Source organism: Miniopterus natalensis, chromosome 2 (assembly GCF_054644295.1).
Source record: "Miniopterus natalensis isolate mMinNat1 chromosome 2, mMinNat1.hap1, whole genome shotgun sequence".
In the NCBI taxonomy this organism is placed as follows: Eukaryota; Metazoa; Chordata; class Mammalia; order Chiroptera; family Miniopteridae; genus Miniopterus; species Miniopterus natalensis.
The window spans coordinates 36166678-36188076 of NC_142082.1; the positions used below are offsets into that span (position 1 = coordinate 36166678).

Below are 21399 nucleotides of genomic sequence, written 5' to 3' on the forward strand. Positions count from 1 at the left end.
AAGTGAAAATTAAAATCATTTTCCACAATTTGTCTTCCTTGTCAGAAAGCTGGGCCAAGGGCTTTTAAAAACTGGTGCTGCAGTTTTTGTGACTGTAGGATGGATGACATCACCCTTCTGGGGATGATTTCATTTATGCCCTTTCTGGATATATCTGAAAGCAAACCCAGCTCCCAGAGGGAGGGAAATCCATACACACAGAGCTTGATGAGTCTTTGTATACTAAAGCCTTTATAAGCTGATTGGCAGGGTTGAGTGGCCACTGTTCAGAGGGCGACAAGCCCTGTTAATTGGCTCTTTGCCAGGCAAAATTGCACATGAGAATTTTTCTAGTGAGCCTGTTCTAATGTGCCCTTCTAACAGCCTAAACCTCTCCAGTGTGAGTCTCTGGAATTTCCACACTGGGATTGTGCAACTAAAAGCCCCCCACACCCCACTGGGATCTCAGACCCCAGTCTTCCTGGTAAATTTCATCTCCAAGTGCAATAATACTCAGGGGTGAAGGAAGCAATAGAGAAAAAGATAGACCTTATTAAAGCATAACTTTTTGGCTGAAATGAGCATTTATTACTTTTGATGTACTCCCTGCAAAATGTTCTGAACTCTCTTCTGGCAGATTTTGCCACATATTCCAGATGATTTCTTATAATTAGAAATATTTTACCAAGTAAACACCTGCTTCTATTCCCTGCTTCTGTGCTCAGTTGCCCAGTGATTGAAGATTAGTGCTGTAGTTTCTATGGGAGATAAAGTTTAGACACTACGCCCAAGGAAATATGAAGCAATGCCTTTTAGCAGAAATGTAAACTATGTACCAAGGTCCACAGGCCTTGGAAGAGGAGAAAGGAAGCTCTTGATCATGGAACTGAGCCTGGAGGAACCAGTTACGGAGGGTTGGTCAGAAACACATATATAGTAAAAGGGGTGTATTATGGGCTGAATCGTGAGTGCTCCCTCCCCCAAATTCATATGTTGAAATCTCAACCCCCAGTATCTTAGAATGTGACTGTATTTGAAGATACAGTCTTTAAAGAGGTAATTAAGTTAAAATAAAGTCATTAGGGTGAGCCCTAGTAAAATATAATGAGTGTTCTTATAAGATGAGAAGATCACGGGATACACACTCATGGAAGACTATGTGAGGACACAGGGAGAAAGCCGAGGAAAGAGACCTCAGAAGAAACAAACCCTCCTGACACCTTGATCTTGGACTTCAAGCCTCAAGAACTGTGAGGAAATAAAGTTCTGATATTTAGGCCACCCCACCCACTGGTACTTTGTAATTGCAGTCCAAGCAAACGAATGCAGGGTGCAACTGAAAACTGACTTAGAGTGGTGTTGCTGTGAGAGCTTGTGCTCTGAGCCTCACACCCACAGAATGAAACTGCCTTTTCACCATTCCACAATGTAGCTGGATCTTTTCTGAAGGCTTCAGCATACATTTTCTTGCTGTCACGTCATCCAACTATGACTAGTCATGCTTCTTTGTACTGATCTTAATAATCTGTCTTCCTCTTTTGTGCCTTCACCTGCTGAACATGTGTAGAAATTTGTCAAGCCTTCTGTTAGTTACTTATCCAAGATACTCATATTTCTCTTTAAAGTTCACCGTGTAAGTCCTTTTCTTTAATCTGTAAATCTAAATTGCTAATGTGCTACTTGTCTAGCTGTTCTTTATAAAGTGGCATTTGCGGGTGTTTATCTTTTCAACTCAAAAGAAGGGAAAAAGATTGTTGAATTCTTGCTTTTGGTTGCATTCTGAGCTCTGCTGAAGCTATGGGCTGGCTTAGGGGATTTCAATACACAGGTCTCTATCTATGGAGGAGATTTATATAGGGTTATGTAAATGTCCTCTGCGGTCCCAAATATGTGTCAGAGCACAAGTCATTGCCAATTCATGTCCTTAGGTCAACACAAAAGACAAAAAGGGCCATGGAATGAAAATAATCCCATGGGTTAGTGTCTCCATGGAGACCTGGGAATGCATAATCTCTATGGAGACCCTCAAAATCTCTCCTTCTGAAATTACAAAATCTCTCCATAATCCCTATGGAGACCCTCAAAATCTCTCCTTCATTCAGTATATGATCTGTTGTAATTGCAAGCTGAGAGTGAAGGAAAAGTGGCAAGAGGAAGATGAAAAGGATAACCCTCTTCTTTCTTTAGTAAAAATATAGATATTGTGACTCTGAATTTAATCAACTGTGTTATTGTAAAATTCTTAAATTAGGATTCCAGGAGGCCATGTTCCTAGGATAGAAGAGAGATCTGAGAATCTAGTATTTACACACCCAACACTGAACCAGATATCTGACATATAGTTGGCATTCAAAAAATGTGTTAGTGTATAAATGAATATAATGGGCAATTGGACAGGACCCCATCATGGGCTTAGGCCCTGTCAATCATCTCTGCTCTGCTAGAACAAAGGGAGAGGGCCACTGTCCAGGGTCTGCTGGGTAATGTCTGCATATGACTGAGTGGAACAGTAACTCCTAATGTGCTGCTTCTCTTTTAAGGACAATGGTGTTTAATAGTACAAATATGGTTAAAAGAGGAAATGTAGTTCAGTCATGGTGAGGAGATAAATAGTACAGGGGACTAGACCAGCTAATGAATGCAAGTCACTGTGCCCAGATAAATTATATCCCACTGTAACCCACATGTTCTTAACCTCACTAGCCTCTGGATACCAAAAGGGGCTCAGATTACTTTTTATATCCAGACTATTATGGTCCAAGGCCCCCGGGGCTTATTTGATGGAAATTAACCTACTGCAAAATAGGCCCCAGTGTTTGAGAGTTTCCTCTGGTATGCCTCAGATCAGTGCCTTTACGTTTCTGTCCTTTTGTCCTGTTTCTTCCTCTTTATCTTCCTGCCATGTTACCGCCCTGACTGCCGACCCCAAGGAGAGACCTCTAACCATGATGGTCTCTGCTGGCTGACCACTGACTGAAAAAGCCATCTTTAATTCCTGAGATAGCCACTGCTAAATCTTGGTGCATATACTTCCAGGTTTTTCTGTTTACACACACACACACATAAAATTACACATATATGTAAATAATATATATTTAAGTATAACTTCATAAAGTAGTTTGAGATCAGACTATACATACTGTTTTGTATCCTGAATTTTCTTTTTTAATGATATAAAATGAAAGTATTTTTCCATATTACTAAGCATTGAAATACATCATTTTTAATGACTATGGTATGAATATGGTATCATTTACTTACAATTTCTGTTAGACTTTTAATCTGTTCCCAGGTTCCCCACAATTAAATATATTCATTTGCATTTCTTGGTTGTTTCCTTAGCATACGTTACCGTAAATAGAATTCCTGGGTTGAAGATCGTGAACATTTTTAATATTCATGCTCTTGCTTGTTTGCTGTTCATCTCCTATGTACCCATTTTTTAGGTACACAAAATTTACACAAGATGGTAAACTCCTAGGTATCAGGGTTCATGCCTTTCTTAACTTTGTATTTGCCACACTCCCTTCACAGTACTTGGGGCTGGCAGGGCTTTAGTGAAGTTAGTAGACAATCACAAAGGGATTTGAAAGCATCGTGGAGAACCTCGAGGAAGAGCTCGCCTATTTCCAAAGGGAAAGCAGGGATTAAGTTTTAGTACCCCACGCCTTGTCTGATCCAGAGCGCAGGAGGGAACTGAAATTCTCTGAGTACAACCACACCTCAGAGACTGAACACTTATCTCAGTGGAGGACTTTTGAGAGTTTCCTCCAATAGCCTGTGAACTCTTGGGGGCTCGTGGTTTTTTTTTGTTGTTTTTTTTTTTTGCATGCACAGCAATGGTGCAACGTGGGCATTCATGGACACGAAGGCGGTGCCCGGGTCCCAACAACTTGAGGTACAGATAATTTCAGCGGCTACCACTCTGTCATAAATAAAATGCTTTATGGAGACAGCACTGACTCATTCCTTCGTCTTTCTTTCCTCTGTAGCTGGAGAATAGGGTCTCAAAGGCGGAGACAGGGCTGTCGCCGAGAGCGGCCCGGGGCTTTCGCAGGCAGCGGAAAGACGGAGAGGGCCGGGGAAAGTCTGGGCGCGTTTCCTCCGATTGTCCTCCCTTCCTCCCGGCCCCCCCCCTCCCCCTCCGTCTGGGGGCGAACGCTCCCGCCTCGGTCCAGAGCCCCGAGACTGTGTCCAGCCCCTCGCTTCTCAGCTGAGTTGCCAGCGCCGAGCATTCCGAGCGGGGCAGCTTTCAAGTGGCAAAAGCGCTGGGCACGAGCAGCTCCCGCCGCTCCCTCGGTTTCCTGCCGGGCTGGTCGCTAACTTCACCGCGACACCGAGGAAGCGCCGCCCTGGCAGCTCGGGACCGGCCCCGGCCGAGGCCCCCGGGGCGCTCTTCCTCCCGCGGCCTCCCGGCCCCGCGCTGCCCTCGGGGGGCAGATGGGGAAGGGGGGGCCTGCTTGGACGGCTGGAGGACAGCGGAGTAGGAGTCGGTGCTAACCGCTCCCTCCTCGCCCAGGCTCCCCGAGCTCCTGACCCGGGCCGGGGGTGCGGGCGGAGGCGGCCTCTCTTTCCCACGCCCGGGGGACCCCCGGCCGAGGCGCTCTCCTCGCACCTAGCCGAAATCCTCCTTCCCGTTCGGCCAACTGGGGGCGCGGGCACCTCGCCGGCCTCGCCCAGGTTCCCGCCAGCCCCCGCGGGCGGCGGCGCGGGCGCTGCGGCCTAGGGCTCGCGGCGGCCGCCAGCCTCCTCCCCCTCCCGGAAGCGCGGGGCGGGGTCCCCGGCCGGGGGCGGAGGCGGGCGCGGGGGCCGGGCCGGGGCGGGGCGCGCTCCGCGCTCGCGGGCTCGGCCGTCTGTGCGCGCCCACTCGGGCTCCAGGCCGCCGGGCTCCAGCCGAGCAGCAGCAGCGGCAGCAGCGGCCGTAGCCTTGTAGCGGCAGCGGCAACGGCAGCACCTCGCGGCGAGGCCCCGCGCCCCTCACAGCCGCTCCCGGAGCCGTGCATGGAGGCGCCGCCCGTCGCCCGCCGCTGAGCCTCCGTCCGGCCCGGGACCCGTGGGGGCTGGGGTGGCCTCGGGCTCCGGCCGGCCCCGCCGAAGCCGCACTCGGGCTTGGCCGGCCGTCCCCACCGCCCGAAGGCTGCGCGTGGCCCGCGGGCCTCGTCGCCCGCGTGAATCGCCGCGGCGCGGCCGCCCCGTCCCAGGAAGTGGCCGTCCTGACCGCCATGGCTCACTCCCCGGTGCAGTCGGGCCTGCCCGGCATGCAGGTAGGCTGGAGCCGGGCCGCCCGGGGAGGGATGCGCGGGCCGGGCGGAAGCGGGGAACTTGGCGGTGTAAACACGGCCCCCCCCACGCTGCCCCTTCCGGGGTCGCGCGGGCCTCTCGCGCCGCCATCCCAGCCCCCAGGGCGCCCTGCCCGGCGCCGCGGCCGGCTCTCGGGCCTGGGGTGGGGGGGCGCAGGGACCTGGGGCCGTGGCCCGGAGGCGGCCTTGCTGGCCCGGAGTCGCGGCGGTCAGGGAAGGATGTGGGGTGCCGGACGCCTCCCTCTTCCCCCAGCGCCTCCGAGCTGCAGGCCCGGCGCCGGCCTCAGCCCCAGGGGAGAAGTGATGTGGGGAAATGCCCGAGGAGGCCCCGGCGCGGTCTCTGGGCCCTGCGTGCCTGCGGGGGGTGGAGGCCCCGGTCCCCTCCCGGCGAGCCGGCGGTAAAGTTGAGCGGCGGGAGGGGAGCCCGGGCGCGCCGCGGCTTGTCCCGGGCCGGGCGGGGCGGCGGCGGCAGGGCGGGGCGGGGAAGGTGTAGCTGCCAGCCCCGCTTCCAGCGCGTCGGTTCCGCGCGTTTCCTTCTGGTGCCGACGGAGGGGAAAGTGCGAGCCCGTAAACCTGGAATAAGGAATCACTCGGACAACGTGCACTCCAGTGTCCCGAACTGAGGCTGACCCAGCGATCCCGGGACACTGGGCTTTTTTACTTTGAGGCTTGATTGGATCCAGATGAGCCCCTTCCCAGTAAACCTCTTTCTTGATACTTTGTGGCATCTTGGCCTACCAGTGACTTTTTTGGTGGGTGGGGAGGAGTTGAATTTCAAATTGACATGAATACATGAACGTTTTTTCCATTGGGGACTGTTTTTGGTCCTTTGAAAAATAAAACCACCATCCTTGCCTAATTTGTAATATTTGCAAGCGCATAAATGGTGGCAAAATGGGATTAAAATCTCAAGACTCAGTTAGGGTATGTGCTTAAAGTTTTGCTTTCCCAGTTTAGCTAAGCGAGCGAGCCTAAGAAAACCACAATATCCAAGTGGATTGTTTGTTTTAAAGACATCTACAGGCTCATCCTCTCTTCCCTCGCTCTTGAGGGCTGAAAGGAACAGGGCTGGGACCTGGGCTCCTAGAAGTCGGGAATCTGTTCCCCTCTTCCGAGGCAGATCATTTTCTCTTTTTAAACTGTAAAAACAAAACTGGATTTCATTGTTCAGGTTTAAAATAGAAAAATAGTAACATAATGTTGCCAGGATTTTAGTCCGAGGGTTTTTTGTTTTGTTCTGTTTTTTTAAGGAGTAGCAGTTAAAGTTAATAAATCTTAATTGTGTGCTTCAAGAAAACTGCCCTTGAATCTCATCTAAAGAGTTTTAAAACTCAACAGGCGTTTAAAACCTAAGCTTCTGCTGACCGCTAGGTAAAAATCAGATGTGGTTTCTTGGTATTTTCTAAAGTTCCTGCTTTGGTTTTGTTTGAATAGGAAGGCAGAGTGAACTGGGTGAAAAATTATTTCTGACCGGTAGAGCAAGAAGGCCCCTCTTATAATGATTTAAAAAAATACATTTACCCAATACTTCATTTAGACTGACTTTTATGCTGTGTTAATCAGGTTGCAATCTAGCACAAATGCCTCCCTTAGAGTTTACCACGAGGTATTCGGCTTTTGAGGTAAGTGAATCAGTTTGAAAAGGTACTTAGAGCCCCGCTGGCTGGTGTCCTGAAGTGTCAGTATCAGACGGTTACCAGGTGGCATCTGGTCTCAGTACATTTTTTGCCCTTTTTTTCTTTATTCAGGAGTGTGGAAAGTGAATTTCCTGTAATAAGTTTGCTTCCTAAATAAATATAGTGTATTTCCTAGGTAATGTTACAAGGGAATGGTGTTTATTTTCCTTTCTCAGTATATAAAGCTGATAAGTTTTTACTTGGTTGAAACAACCAAATTTGCAGCTGTTAAGTTTCAGAGGTGCGAAGGTGACTTCTGACGGTCATCCCAGCATTTGCATCTACAAACTATATGATACTATATTTGTATTGTATATCTGCAAACTGTATAATTGTTTTTAGTGTGCCATTTGGGGGAGAACATTCCTCTCCTTCCCTGCCCCCCCCCCCCAAAAAAAACAAGCACGTTTATTTTCTTTGAATTAGTAGCTGCTGCGGCCCAGGGAGGCTTTCCTCAGAGTTGTTGAGGATTAAGTTAAAGGCACACGTGCCCTTGACTGTTCTCTAGGATAAAACAGAACTACCGACCCTTCTGTGCTCTGTCCTGATACATCTCACATCCCTTCCTTTTTTTGTCTCTCTTCTGACCAGGACTTATAAGGAGCTGGCTTAAAAATTTCAGAAGGCAGCCGAGTGAATTGACAGCCTAGGCAGAGGTCCTTAAAAAATAAACCTGAATGAAAGAACATTTTAGTATAAACATCACTTTTCACTGTCTTGCAAATCATTTTTATGCCTCTTGATTCTTACTGGCACCACTTGAAGCATAGGTATTTTTATGCCATTTTCTAGATGTGGAAACTAGCAGACCAATTGAACTGATGAAGGTGAGATGGTGTTGTGTGGCAAATTTGTGGCTTGAACCCAGGTTATTTCCTACTTTCAAGGCCATACTCCTCACTGTGCTGTATTATTGCTTTAGTATTACTTTTGCAAAAACTAATGTTTATTTCATTCCAACTTGTGTTTGCTAAAGAAATTAGAAGTGTGAGACCGATATTTATCTAATCAGCAGTTGTTACTGAACACACATGTGCCAGGCCCTAGGTGACTGATGACTGTAAATCTGAATGACTTATTTCAAATAAATGTTTAATGGAGGTTGCCAGGGGCCTTTCCTTTTTTACCTCCCACGCCCTGGTTTCATATTAACATGAGGGAAAAATAGAAATGAACTGAATGTAGTAACTACAAGTAGACATGAAGAAATTAGGTTGATTTGTGGATTTAACTACACCCTGTCCATTGAACATGCGGTGTTTTACTCAATTGAGATTAAAAGAAAATCAAGCTTCAGTTCAAGGCAGGGCACTGATGAGCTTATAGTTTGCATAAGTTGTAATTTAAAAAGAATTAAATTTTGGTGTATAATTTCTGTTACAGAATTTTATCAGTCACTTTTAAACTTTTCTGGACTGTCACTCACGTAAGAAATGCATTTTACATCAAGACCTGAAACAAAAGTTTTAGAAGACTGTTCTAATTCTTATTACTTGTGAAGTAGTTGTGTGGTGTATTTTATTTAAAAAAAAAAAAAAAAAGGTGGTTGCAACACTACATTGATTTCACAGTTGAGTGATTTTGGTCTAAGTTTGAAAGATAGTGATTGGCTCTGTCACCTGTGTAGTGGGGCCTGAGTTCAGTTAGCATGTTTTGAGGATGTCATAAGTTTAATATATTCTCATATTTGAAAATATAGACACCTTATAAGAATAGTTAGAAAATGGAAAGTTCTACTGGTTAGCGTCATCCTTCCATTTCTCTAGCTGCTGGGAGAAACCTTTGGCCGAGAATGCTTTGTGTGGGGAGAGCAAGGAAGACATTTAATGACCAGTTTGGATGCATGGGGAGCTTTTCTTAAGTATTCTTGCTTACCCTGGGGAAACCTTTGTGCTCTGCAAAATCTGGGAAGTGAAGGCAAACAGAAGGACAGCTGCATTTAATTGTGGCTTAAGTGCTTTTTCCCCCCCCTCTTAGTGTCACATTTCCATAGGTTTTTTTTTCCTGTTTCCATGGAAGAGGCCTCCCCATGTTCAGCCTATTACCATCTGCAACCTGGGGAAAGGTTGGTGTGTGTGGAAATTTAGAGTATTTGTGAGATTTAGGTTCTGAAAACACCTTGAGGGAAATGTTGAACTCTAGAATGTGGCCTAGTGTCTTAAAACGTTGGACTGGATGGACGGTCCACGTTCATGCAACACATTTGTCTGTGGAGTGTAGTAGCAGCAGCCAGGGGAGGTACAAGTGAGAAACTCCTTTGGGCCTGTCCTCATGAAGTCGGCAGCATAGCGAGGGCCCATTCAAATGAGTAACTGAGGTGCACAGAGAGTAGAGGTGTGTGGTTGGAAAGCTGGTTCTCAGAGCTGGGGGTGGAGGGGCAACACAGGCCCAGGGAAGGGGGTCCTGTGTTCCTGGCTGCAGTGGGGTAGTGTTGTTGAGTGTCCTATACTTCAGGAACTCTGCTTTCTCAGTTGCAGGTGGTAGGAGAAGGCGGAAGGAGTTGGATTCTGGAGAGCCCTGGGTGCCGGCTGGAAGGCAGTGATAGCACTTTAGGTGAGAAGAACCTCAGGGTAGTGAGAGTAGGAGCAGAGAAGACTGAGCCGAGCCGTTGCAGGTCCCAGTGTCAGCAGGATACCACAGGTGGACCTTTTCACAAGGCTGACCTTAACCTTGGTCATTTGAATTCTCAGTGAACATTTTATAGTCTTCTATTTATTCTCTCCCATCCCCTTCCTAGGACCCTTTTTGCTGTTTTGTGCTGGAGTAATAGGGAAAATAAAGGCACATTTTTCTCTAATTATTAGTGGCCTAAAATAAGTTTTTTTTAAATACCTAATTTAATACTTCATATTCCCTGTTTTCCTATGTCACCAAAACTTAACAGTGTTAAGAATTTGTTTTGCTTAAAAGTGAGTTTGGGGATGAGAGTTTTCAGAAGATTTTTAAAAATTAAAAAAATATAACTTGGGGCAGTCCCGGACATTTTGGTTCTCATCCCAGATCTGGGAATGTTCTTGATAGTATTTCACAGAGAACCAAGTAAGCTTCAAGTAGAAATTGGTCAGGTTGGATTTTTCCAGGCAGCTGATGTAGCACAGTGCTCCCGCAGAGAGAAGTTGGAGTAAGTGGCAGCCACTGTAATTGCATTCTTGTCCCTTTTGTAGTCTTTGTCCTCAACTAATGTGTGGAGCTGAGCTTATTTAATGCAGGTTGACTTGGCTTTTCAGTTGAACAGTATTTTTCTAGGATCTTGGTTTAAGATGCAGTGTGAGTAGTTACTGAAGAAATGAGTCTGTTGGTAGTTGCTGCTGCTTTCTAGTATATTTTTATAGTCCTGCTAAAGCCAGAGCCAGGAGTCTGATGATCTCTTGAGAAACATGCCACTGCACTCTCTATTTGGGTGATTTCTCCCAGTGATTCAGAGTTGCCAGCTTGGAAACTCGTACCTGCAGGAAATGGACCACACCCAACCAACCCTTCTGTGACTTTTTTTTCTGCTTTAGCTGCTTTAGTTGTTATCATGAATGGAATCTTGTGGCAGGAGTGCAGGAAATAGAAGTTGCTATGTGATAACCCTCTCTTGCTGCTTAGAGTCAACCACTGTCATTGGACCAGTCATTTCCCATAATTCATATTTTTGCATTGCAGTGTATTTAAAACTTAGTGCCAAAAGTGTTTTTCTTTTTCTTGGGAAAAGGAAAAACATGGCTATTGCAACACCTGCCTCCTGGGGGTGAACACGGAGTTTCCTGATCTAAAACTTGGCTCCCTGGTTTCTAGGGTTGAGATTAGAGAAAATAAAACAAGATGTACCTTTGTTTGCTACAAAGTGTAAAACATCCCAAATTGTGGATTACAAAGAGGTCGATGTACACACCCCTAAACACAGCCCTTGTTGACTTTAGGGACCTTCCATTATGTTCTCATGAGGGTTCTTGGTCAGCAAAAGGAATCTTTAATGTTTAGCGTCCTATTAGTATCTGCATAAATTCTGGGGACATTTCAAGTTTTATGTTAATGCTGACCAAATATGTAGGTGGTGTTTTTCTTCCTGTTATTTTAAGTCTCTGTTTTCAAAAAGTCTTATAGGTCTTATGATTTGAAAGGACCATATAGACCCAAATCCTTTTATAAATTTTTAATTATTTAGGATTTTTATTTAGATTTTGTTAAAGAAAGTATACCTATGTTTTAGAGAGTCAGATGGCTTCATAAGGTTTGTTTGGGAGGGTAACAGTTACTTGTCCCTTGCCTCCATTTTCTCCTTCCCAAAGGCAGCCCCTTTGATCTTTCTTAGCCCAGTGTTGTTACTCCTTTGTTTATAAAGAACATTTAAAAAATTGCTGCTACTTTTTTTCTAGTTTCAGCCATTTCTGAAGATGAGGATTTATTTCTCTTGCCTCCTTCACTCTTTTATTACCTACCCTTCTTCTTCCCAATATAGTTACATTGTAACTTTGGACAGATCAGTGTGAACATTAATGTGACTGTGTAAACAGTATTCACAGCCCAGCCATTAGTACACCAGGATTGCTTTTCAAATCTTTTTTGGAAGTTGTTTTTTGGTAATGTACTTAGTTCCGGCTGCTGTAACAATAGCATAGTCTGGGTGGCTTAAACAACATTTATATCTCACAGTTCTGGGGGCTGGGAAGTCTGAGATGAAGGTGCTGGCAGATTCAGTGTCTGATGAGAATTCTGGTTCACTGACAGTTTGTTTATTGCTGGGTCCTCACTTGGCCCTCACTTGGCAGGAGGGGCAAGGGTACTCTCTGGTATGAGAGCATTAATTCCAATCTTCAGGATTCCATTCTCATGACCTAATCACCTCCCAAAGTCCCCACCTCCTAACACAATCACATTGCGGGGTAGGTCTCAACATACAAATTTTAGGAGGACACAAACATTCAATCTATAATAGTACTTATATTTATTCAACTTCAGACTTGCACCAGTTGTTGAAGCCTTCTCTTGAGAAGTACAGACAGAGCAGACAGGCTGTCATCAGTTCCACCTTCTTGCAGAAGTTTCCCAGTGAGCCTTCCGGACCTGCCTGATGTGGCCTGGGGATCATTCACACTCTGGCTTTCTCGTTTTTTGTCCTTGGCTTCCTCGTGCTGCTCTCTGTTGGGTGACCTGTTTGCTCTCTCCGATCACCATCTTTCTTGGTTTGCACCATTGTGTTGGTGGAACATATTTTGCAGTGCCTTCTTGTGAATGGGGGTACATGGGAAATAGGTATTTTGAAGACTTGGGTATCTGAAAATTTCTTTATTTTTACCTTTCCCTTCCATTGATTTTTTGGCATGTGATACAGTCTTAGGGTGGAAATTATTTTCCTCCAGAATTTTGAAGGCATTTCTTCACTGTTTGAGCTTCCAGTGTTGCAGTGCCACACCAATACGGAATTCTGTGTAGACAAGCTGTTTTGTTCTTCATTAACTTAATAGGATCTGAATTTTTTTCTTGAGACTTTTACTCACATGTTACCTCCTCTTCCTCTCCCGAACTTCTGAAGTTTCACAGTGACTTATCTTGGTGTGGGTCTATTTTTATTGTTTGTGATAGGTACTTTGTAGGCCCCTTTAATTGGGTAACGCAGGTCTTTTTTGTTGATTTACTTCTTGGACTTCCCTTCCCCTCCATTTTCTTTGTTCTTTCTTTCCTTAAACTCTTAATTATTTGGATATTGGATCTTCTGGACTGGTTTTAGTCTCCTTTTTAGTGGTAGAGGCCACCTTTAGGTGTCCACTCATATGCCGGGCCGGAGGGAGGGGCGGCGCTACCAAGATGGATGGAAATCTGAGCCCTTGAGTATGGCTTTTTTAAACAGATGTCAAGTGCTCCTATTGGACAGGAGTTGAGGAATGGCTTTATGTCAGTTTCTTTTAGCTTTCTATACATTTCTCCTTCCTGGGAAGCCTTTCCTGGAGCCTTCTGACCTGCTCCGGTCTAGACTGGTCATCCTTGTTCACGCTTGATGTACCCCTCAAGCTGATGCCTGGCCCCTTCTCTGGCCTGAGGCTTCATGCTCACCTGAGCACTGGATGGAGGGAAAGGACTGAGTGTGGGCACAGTGTCTTATGTGGCTTCATTCTGTGCCAGAAACCCTCAGCTTTCCTTTCCAGGAAATATGCTTTCACTTGTTTCCTTGGTAGGGGAGGCATGAAGTAAATGCCTGGTGTGGGGAGTGAGGAAGGCAGTTGGGTATCTGACCACTGTAACTCTCCCTCCTTGTAGGTGCTCCCTTCCAGAGGTACCTGTGCTGCCAATTCCTGAGTTTTGGGGATTTGGCACTGTGAGTGAAGTTGATTGTCTGCTTTTCCCACCTCTCATTTAGCATTCGTTTTCTCCTCTCCATCTTTCTTCCCACCACCCACTTTCCAGCTTCTGGAATTTCATTGCTGGTGGTCTTCTCTCCTCTCCTGGTACTCAGAGAGTTAGCCTCTTAAGAAAACCCTCTTTATTATAGTTTTATTGGAATTTCAGGATTAACTAAAATAGATGCTTGTGCTTGATGTGCTCTCTACCTGGAAGTCTCTGTCCTTCAATTTATAGATGAATTAATGAAATGAATAGAATTTGAATTCCAAGGTCAGGACTGCTTGGGGGACCTGAGGGTGGGGAAGGACTTTTCGGCCACACTGTTTCCTTCATCCCTGATTGCGCTTCTGGTTTCTGAGTAAACAGCAATATAAACATGCTTGTTACTTTCATATCAACAGTCAGTGACCTCTACCACCCTAACTTGAACCGAGAACCCGCTTTTCTCCGTTCTGTCTCATTTTCTGGTCCCAATATCTTGTGGCACAGAACCATTTCCAGGAACTCTCTTTGGAGAAACATTTGTTTAAGTTGATTGATGTTTTCGGGGCTCAGCTCAGCCCATGGCCCAGAATTGAGTGTCTGCTTCTTGGGACGGTGGTGGGGGCTACTTCAGCCATGGCTCTATGTTTTGTGGCTGACAGCACAGGAGCCCATGTGGCACATCCATTTTGCCACTAGTCAAATGATTGTGAACTCAGGAATGGAGAGAGGGGTCTCTGCACGCTCAGTGCATGGCACAAGCTGTGGCACTCACTGCACAGTGCTGCTCCTTAAACACTTGACATTAATGGGTGAATGACCAAGGGTACAGATGGGAACAGGGAAAGCTGCTCTTTGGGATACTGCCTTACAATGATTTCCTTCTTAAGAACAAAGTACTTTTTTGGGGTAGAAATTTACAGTGATAAACTGCTGAGTGAAAATGAAAAGTAATCCAGAACTTGGGGGTTAGTTAGCCAGCAGCTGTTTTAGGCACAGTTTTGTAGAACTTTACAGTCATTTTCAGTGTGGTTAATTCAAAGTTGTTAAATTGCTACCTGAACTCCTGATGAACTGAGAACCTGCTGAAGAAAGGTATTGTTTGAACATTCCTTTATTGAGTTCATGCGCTTTCCTTGTATCAAACATTTCATGAGAGGTAATTTAAAAAGAAAAAGAGCCCAGCTGGGCGTGGCTCAGCGGTTGAGCGTCGACCTAGGATCCAGACGATCGGGGTTCGATTCCCGGTCAGGGCACATGCCCGGGTTGTGGGCTCGATCAATGACTCTCTCATCATTGATGTTTCTGTCTCTCTCTCCTGCTCCTTTCCTCTCTCTGAAATCAATAAAGATATATTTTTAAAAAAAGAAAAAGATACTTAAGTACAGAGAATTACTCACTTCCTCAGCAGTTCCTACTGGTGGGGGGTTTTGTTTTTCCTCTGCTTTACTTTGTTACCTGAACAGATAAGTGGAAAAGTAAACATGCCTTTGGCCTTCCTGTATTGATGTCAAGGCAATAAAAATGTGTTGCCCTTAGTGGAAACCTTGTAGAAAGGTAACTGAATTTTATTGCATTGCTCCAGAGGGCCAGGCACTGTAGTAGGCTGCTTATGCCCTTGGGTTATCCTTAGGGCCTCTGCCTAGGGCAGGGCTGTTACACTAGTTTCACTGATGACAAATGACAAACCTGAGGCTTAGGAAGGTTCACAGGGAAGGGGGAGGCCCTCAGCTAGAAAACAGTCCCCAACTGGTATTGGAGCTCTAACTTTTGGAACAGGCATATTCTTTTGTGTTTTTACACCAGAATGCTTCCTACCAAGCATTTGAGATCCTGCCCTTCCAACCTCCTGGCCCCCATCGACTCCTGTTTCACTGTGCATACAACTTCCATGGAGCTGCCCCAGTTCAGGGGTAGTCACTGATGGTATTTTTAGACACTTTCATTTCCACTGTTTTGTTTTTTTGTTTTTTTTAACTTTTAAAGAAGATACTGTTCATGTTCCAGTATTATTTTTAATTGGCATCTTGGAAGTTAGGATTGTGGGTGCGGGGGAGGTGACTTGAACTTTTAGATGTTGTCCTTGTTCTTCCCTTCATTTCTCCTCAGTCTAAAGATAAAGCCCCTAGGCCCTCCTGCAGAGTGGGATGGAGCCTCTGACTGGCTTCTGTTTATTGCCTTTCCCGTATTGCCCAGATTGCTTTGAACCTGAAGCAATGTTAACTGAAAAAGTTCCCTGCAAATCTAGTGCAGCAGCTCTCAGGTTTCAGTGTGGAGGGTTTGATAAAATGGGGGCTGCCTGGCTGTAGTGGGGTTTCTGTTTCTAATAGGTTTTCTAATGTGTGGCTGCATCAGGGGCTACACTTTGAGAACCACTGCCTTAGAGAATTAAAACTCTGAAATCTGTTGTTCCCCACTGTGGAGTATACTGCAGCGATGCCCACTGAAAAGCAGCTCGGTGGAAACCACTCTTGGGACTTGCGGCTTGTGTTTCAGAAGACTGACCTGGAACCACTGGTCTAACTTTGGGAATTGAATAAGCTTTTAATTGTAAGAATTACTGGAGCCTTTACTATTTTAGCATGTATTAAAACTGTTGGGGACATAGGAAGATGTGTGCTCTCATGTCTTAACGATATTTGAACCTTATTTTTTAAGAAATGTATCTCTCAGAACTAGCATTCTGTGGTTCCTTTGGAAGATCCTGAACTGGAACAAAAGCCCTGAACCTGATAATCTTTCACACTAACTGTATTTTTTATCATGTCGCTCCTTGCTTAAGAACGTTTGGTGGCTTCCCGTTGCTTTCTGACCAAATGTAAACTGGAGTTTAAAATTCAGGGTCTGTGTTAATAATTCCCAGCTTCTTTTTTGGGCAGCTTTCCAACCCCCTCTGTCTCCTGCCAGCTCACCTCATCTCCCTGTGCTCCTCCTGCCTCTGAGAACCTGCTCACCCCTGCAGGATGCCCCCAGATTCCTTTGTCTGGTAACCCCTAGTGAGCTGTTAGTTATTTATATCATGCTGCCTCTTTTTCTTAATTGGATTTTAAGGAAAGACCTTCAAAGAAGGTCTGTACCAACCAGCCAGTTGCCCCTCAGTGTTAGGACATAGGGCCCTTGATGAGCACCTGCTGGGGTTAGGAGTCCAGTTAGGAAATGAAAGGGCTCTCTTTGGGTAGACTTGATTTTCTTTTCTTGTAATTGTTCTGTTTAATACTTAATTGAAGACCTATCTGTCTGAACTGGGAAAAATATTCTGGACTAGTAGACCTTTTAATGTTTGGGATGTCAGAGATGTTTTGCTTTTATGTATAGTTGATTTGATTTTTAATTAAAAAAAAAATGATCCGTATTATTGGTTTTGTTTTAGAGTGTATTGCAATTAGGTAGACTTTGATCTTATCAGACTTGATTATTTGAGGGTTTTATTTTGGGGAGGTGGTGCTTGATTTTTTTTTTTTTTTTTAAGGCCATTGTAATTTTTCTGTGGTTTGTTATGGCTTTTTCCAGAATAAGGTAAATGGCATATTAAGCAGACTTAGGGGATGGACTGTGGCAGGAAAGGAAGTTGTGAGGTTTGGACTCCTTTTCTTTGTCAATGAAGAATCTGAAGTCTTTTTAAAAAAACCTAGTTTGTGTCATTCAGAATGCTTTCCTCCATATTGTCTTCTTCAAGAAAAAAATGAAGCACTTAAAAGTGAGACTGCTTCATTTCCTGGCCTTAGTCACACAGGCTTTCTGCATTTATCTGTGAAGCAGGCTGGGCTGTGATTGAAGCCTGCTCACGTAATAATAGTGGAGGTCTCAGGTCACACTCCTAAAGGGGTCTGAGGCCATTAGTGCCAGCAGCCTGAGGGTGTGGCCCTAGATGTTGTGGGGTGGAATTTCTTCTCCCCATAGACATGAAGCAGAGTAAAATTTTAAAGTGATCACATAATTTAAAACAATTTTGAGTTAGAAAGTAGTTTCCCCAGTGGTCTACCTCTTTCCTCTCCAATGAATTACTGCTATTTATGTGGGGCAAAGGGCTTCTTTAGAGCAGACTTTCTCAGCCCTCACCCCTCCCAAATAGGTATGCATGTATATGTTTATGTACATCTGTGTGTGCATATAAAATGTGTTACTTTATTTTTTCGTCATTGTAATCTCACTTTATCAATAAGTAGCCTACAAGAAGCTCTTGCTATAGTACTCCTGGTCAGAATTCATTTTTCTTTCCCATTTCTAAAAGGAACAAAGTCGTCAACATCCTGAAAAATAATTGGGATGAAAAGTTACTCAAGATAAAATATCTTAAGCCTTTTTAAAATGGTAAAATTCTTAGTGATTTTTATACCTGGCCTGTTGCATAGATAATTTCTTAATACATTAGCCAAAGTGATCACATAAGGCTGTGAAACCCGGTGAAAATGATTCTTCCCTTGGTCCGTCCTTCATTGGAGGAGCAATAATTCGTTTGCTTCTGCTGGGGAATTTGGTGGTAGGGCCTTTGAAACCCAGCTGAAGGGCCCCCAGTAGCTCATCTGCTGCAGTGTTGGAGCCCCATTTCCTATCCCGGCCTCTTGTCTGAACAGTCTGTTAAAAAAAGTGAAGTGCTGGGAATTTGGAGATGGATACAGAAATGGGAACTTTTTTCACCTCCTTAGAAAAACACTCTCACTCTATTCCCCATTAAATTATTTTTAAAGCAAAAGCATCTGTAATCCTATTACTTGAATAGCTGCTTTCTGTTTGGTTTATTTTCTAGTTGTTTATGTACATACATATCTCTAAGTAATTGCAGTCATACTTAGGTGCACGTTTATATTTTCCATTCAGAAACGGATCATAAATATTGTCCCCTGTTTCCATGCAGTTTTCCTGATGGTTATTTTAATGTCTTAACTGACTTACCCTTGCCTCCTTTATGGAAGGCATGCCTCATCTTTAGGACACAAGAGTTATAGTTCAGAAGCACATTCCTGTTTGGCTCTGTTGGTTAGAAAGAATAATCTTGCTGCTTTTTTTGCCTTTGGGGAAAGAAAAAATTACCCTTTCTCTCCCCCAACAGTATTATTGGAAAACACTGTTATTGTGACTTAATGAGATTTTCGTAGTTAATTGCTTAGCTTACATTGATAAGGTAGACTATTCACCCAGTGGTATTACAAATTCTCCTTGGGCTCCTTGCCCCTTGCCACTTGTATGGTAAACAGAGGATACTATATGTGGAATGGGGCCCAAAAAGACTGAGTGTGTGTGTATGTGTGTGTGTACATGTGTGTACGCCTTTGCAAAACTGTGAGCATTAACTCAAAATGACAAGACCACTCTCCTTTCTGGGCCACCTCTAGGCCATCAGAGAAGGGGCCTGAGGAAGTTGAATGGAGAATTCTGCCTGGTTAAATTATGTTCTTCTTGTCCTTTAGGTGAATACACTGTGCATGTGATAAATACTCCAGTCTTAAAATAGCTTTTATATTCTGTATGTTTCTTTATAGTCTTTCTGTTTGATGAAAAGTTGTAGAAGACATGGAAATTTGCAGGACTATGAGAGGCACAAATATTGTGACTTAATTACTGCTGAATGAACATTTACCCCAAAATGGGTCCAGTCTGCTTTTTGTTTGTTTGTTTATTTTTGTTTAAAATATTACAGATGTCCCTTTTTCTCCCCAATGACCCATTCCACCCCATCCTATCCCCCTCCCCAGTCCCTCTCCCCACCATTGTCTGTGTCCTTGGGTTGTGCATATATGCATATAAATTCTTTGGTTACTCTCTCCCCCTCCACCCACCCGCCCTCCTCCATCCCTCTGACATTCGTCAGTCTCATCTATGCTTCCATGTCATTGAATCTATTCTGTTCATCAGTTTATTAAGTTCTTTAGATTTCACGTATAAGTGAGATCATGTGATGTTTGTCTTTCTCTGCCTGGCTTATTTCACTTAGCATAATTTTCTCCACGTCCATCCATACTGTCCCAAAGGGTACGAGATATTTCTTTACAGCTGCGTAGTATTCCATAGTGTAAATATCCCACAGCTTTTTTATCCACTCATCTACTGATGGGCACTTGGGCTGTTTCCAGATCTTAGCTATTGTAAACTGTGCTGCTATGAACATCGGGGTACATACATTCTTTCTGATTAATGTTTTAGGATTCTTAGGATACATTCCTAGGAGTGGAATCACTGGGTCAAAAGGCAGCTTCATTTTCAATTTTTTGAGGAACCTCCATACGGTTTTCCATAGTGGTTGCACCACTCTGCATCCCCACCAGCAGTGTACTAGGGTCCCCCTTTCTTCACACCCTTTTTGTTTGTTTATTTTTGTTTAAAATATTACAGATGTCCCTTTTTCTCCCCAGTGACCCATTCCACCCCATCCTATCCCCCTCCCCAGTCCCTCTCCCCACCATTGTCCGTGTCCTTGGGTTGTGCATATATGCATATAAATTCTTTGGTTACTCTCTCCCCCTCCACCCACCTGCCCTCCTCCATCCCTCTGACATTCGTCAGTCTCATCTATGCTTCCATGTCATTGAATCTATTCTGTTCATCAGTTTATTAAGTTCAACATGTCGTTTGTTGATTTGTTGATGGTGGACATTCTGACAGGTGTGAAGTGATACCTCATTGTGGTTTTAATTTGCATCTCTCTGATGATTAGCAACGTTGAGCATTTTCTCATGTGTCTCTTGGCCATCTGTATGTCCTCTTTGGAGAAGTGTCTATTCAAGTTTTTTGCCCATTTCTTAATTGGGTTGTTTGCCTTCTTCTTGCTGAATAATATGAGTTCTTTGTACACTTTGGGAATTAGCCCCTTATCAGATACATCCTTGGCAAATACGTTTTCCCAGACCGTGGGGTTCCTTTGTATTTTGAGGCTGTTTTCTTTTGCTGTGCAGAAGCTTTTTAGTTTGATGTAGTCCCATATGTTTATTTTTTTCTTTTGTTTCTCTTGCTCTAGGAGATGTATCAGTGAAAATTCCACTACGTGGGATGTCTGTGACTTTATTGTGTATGTTTTCTTCCAGGATTTTTATGGTTTCATGACTTACATTTAAGTCTTCTATCCATTTTGAGTTTATTTTTGTGTATGGTGAAAGTTGGTGGTCTAGTTTCGTTTTTTTGCATGTTATCTGTCCAATTTTCCCAGCACCGCTTATTGAAGAGACTGTCTTTACTCCATTGGATACCCTTGCCTCCTTTGTTAAATATTAACTGACCATAATGGCGTGGGTCTGTTTCTGGGGTCTTTGTTCTGTTCCATTGATCTATATGCCTGTTGTACCAATACCAGGCCGTTTTGATTACGGTGGCTTTGTAATACAGTTTGAAGTCCTGTAATGTGATCCCTCCCACTCTGTTCTTTTTTCTCAAGACGACTGCAGCTATTCGGGGTCTTTTTTGGTTCCATATAAATTTTTGAAATGTTTGTTCTAGGTTTGTGAAATATGCTGTTAGTATTTTAATAGGAATTGCATTGAATTTATAAATTGCTTTGGGTAGTACGGACATTTTAATGATATTAATTCTTCCAATCCATGAGCGTGGTATATTCTTCCACTTGTTTAAATCTTCCTCTATTTCTTTCTTCAGTGTCATGTAGTTTTCCAAGTACAGGTCTTTTACATCCTTGGTTAAGTTTATTCCTAGGTATCTTATTTTTTTAGTTGCAATGGTAAATGGTATTTTTTTTTAGTTTCTCTCTCTGAAAGTTCATTGTTGGTGTATAAGAATGTCATTGATTTCCGGATGTTGATTTTGTATCCAGCTACCTTGCCAAATTCGTTTATCAAATCTAGTAGTACTTTAATAGAGTCTTTAGGGTTTTCTATGTACCGTATCATGTCATCTGCAAATAATGACAGTTTTACTTCCTCCTTTCCAATTTGGATACCTTTATGTTTTCTTCCTGTCTGATGGCTATGGCGAGGACTTCCAGTACTGTGTTGAATAAGAGTGGTGAAAGTGGACATCCCTGTCTTGTTCCGGTTTTTAATGGAGATGGTTTTAGTTTTTGCCCATTGAGTATGATGTTGGCTTGTAGGTTTGTCATATATGGCCTTTATTATGTTGAGGTATGATCCCTCTATTCCCACTTTGCTGAGAGTTTTTATCAGACATAGGTGCTGGATTTTGTCGAATGCTTT

The 21399-nt window shown here is 44.1% G+C and overlaps 1 protein-coding gene across 1 annotated transcript in view; it reads left to right on the forward strand.

Moving 5' to 3' along the window:
* The first annotated feature begins 5056 nt into the window (after nucleotides 1-5056).
* Nucleotides 5057-21399, forward strand: part of STK24 (serine/threonine kinase 24) — a 104209-nt gene continuing 87866 nt past the window's right edge. The window contains exon 1 of the mRNA XM_087814261.1: nucleotides 5057-5243. Within this exon, the coding sequence (XP_087670387.1) occupies nucleotides 5202-5243 (42 nt within the window). The 5' untranslated portion in view covers nucleotides 5057-5201. The remainder of the gene's footprint in view (nucleotides 5244-21399) is intronic.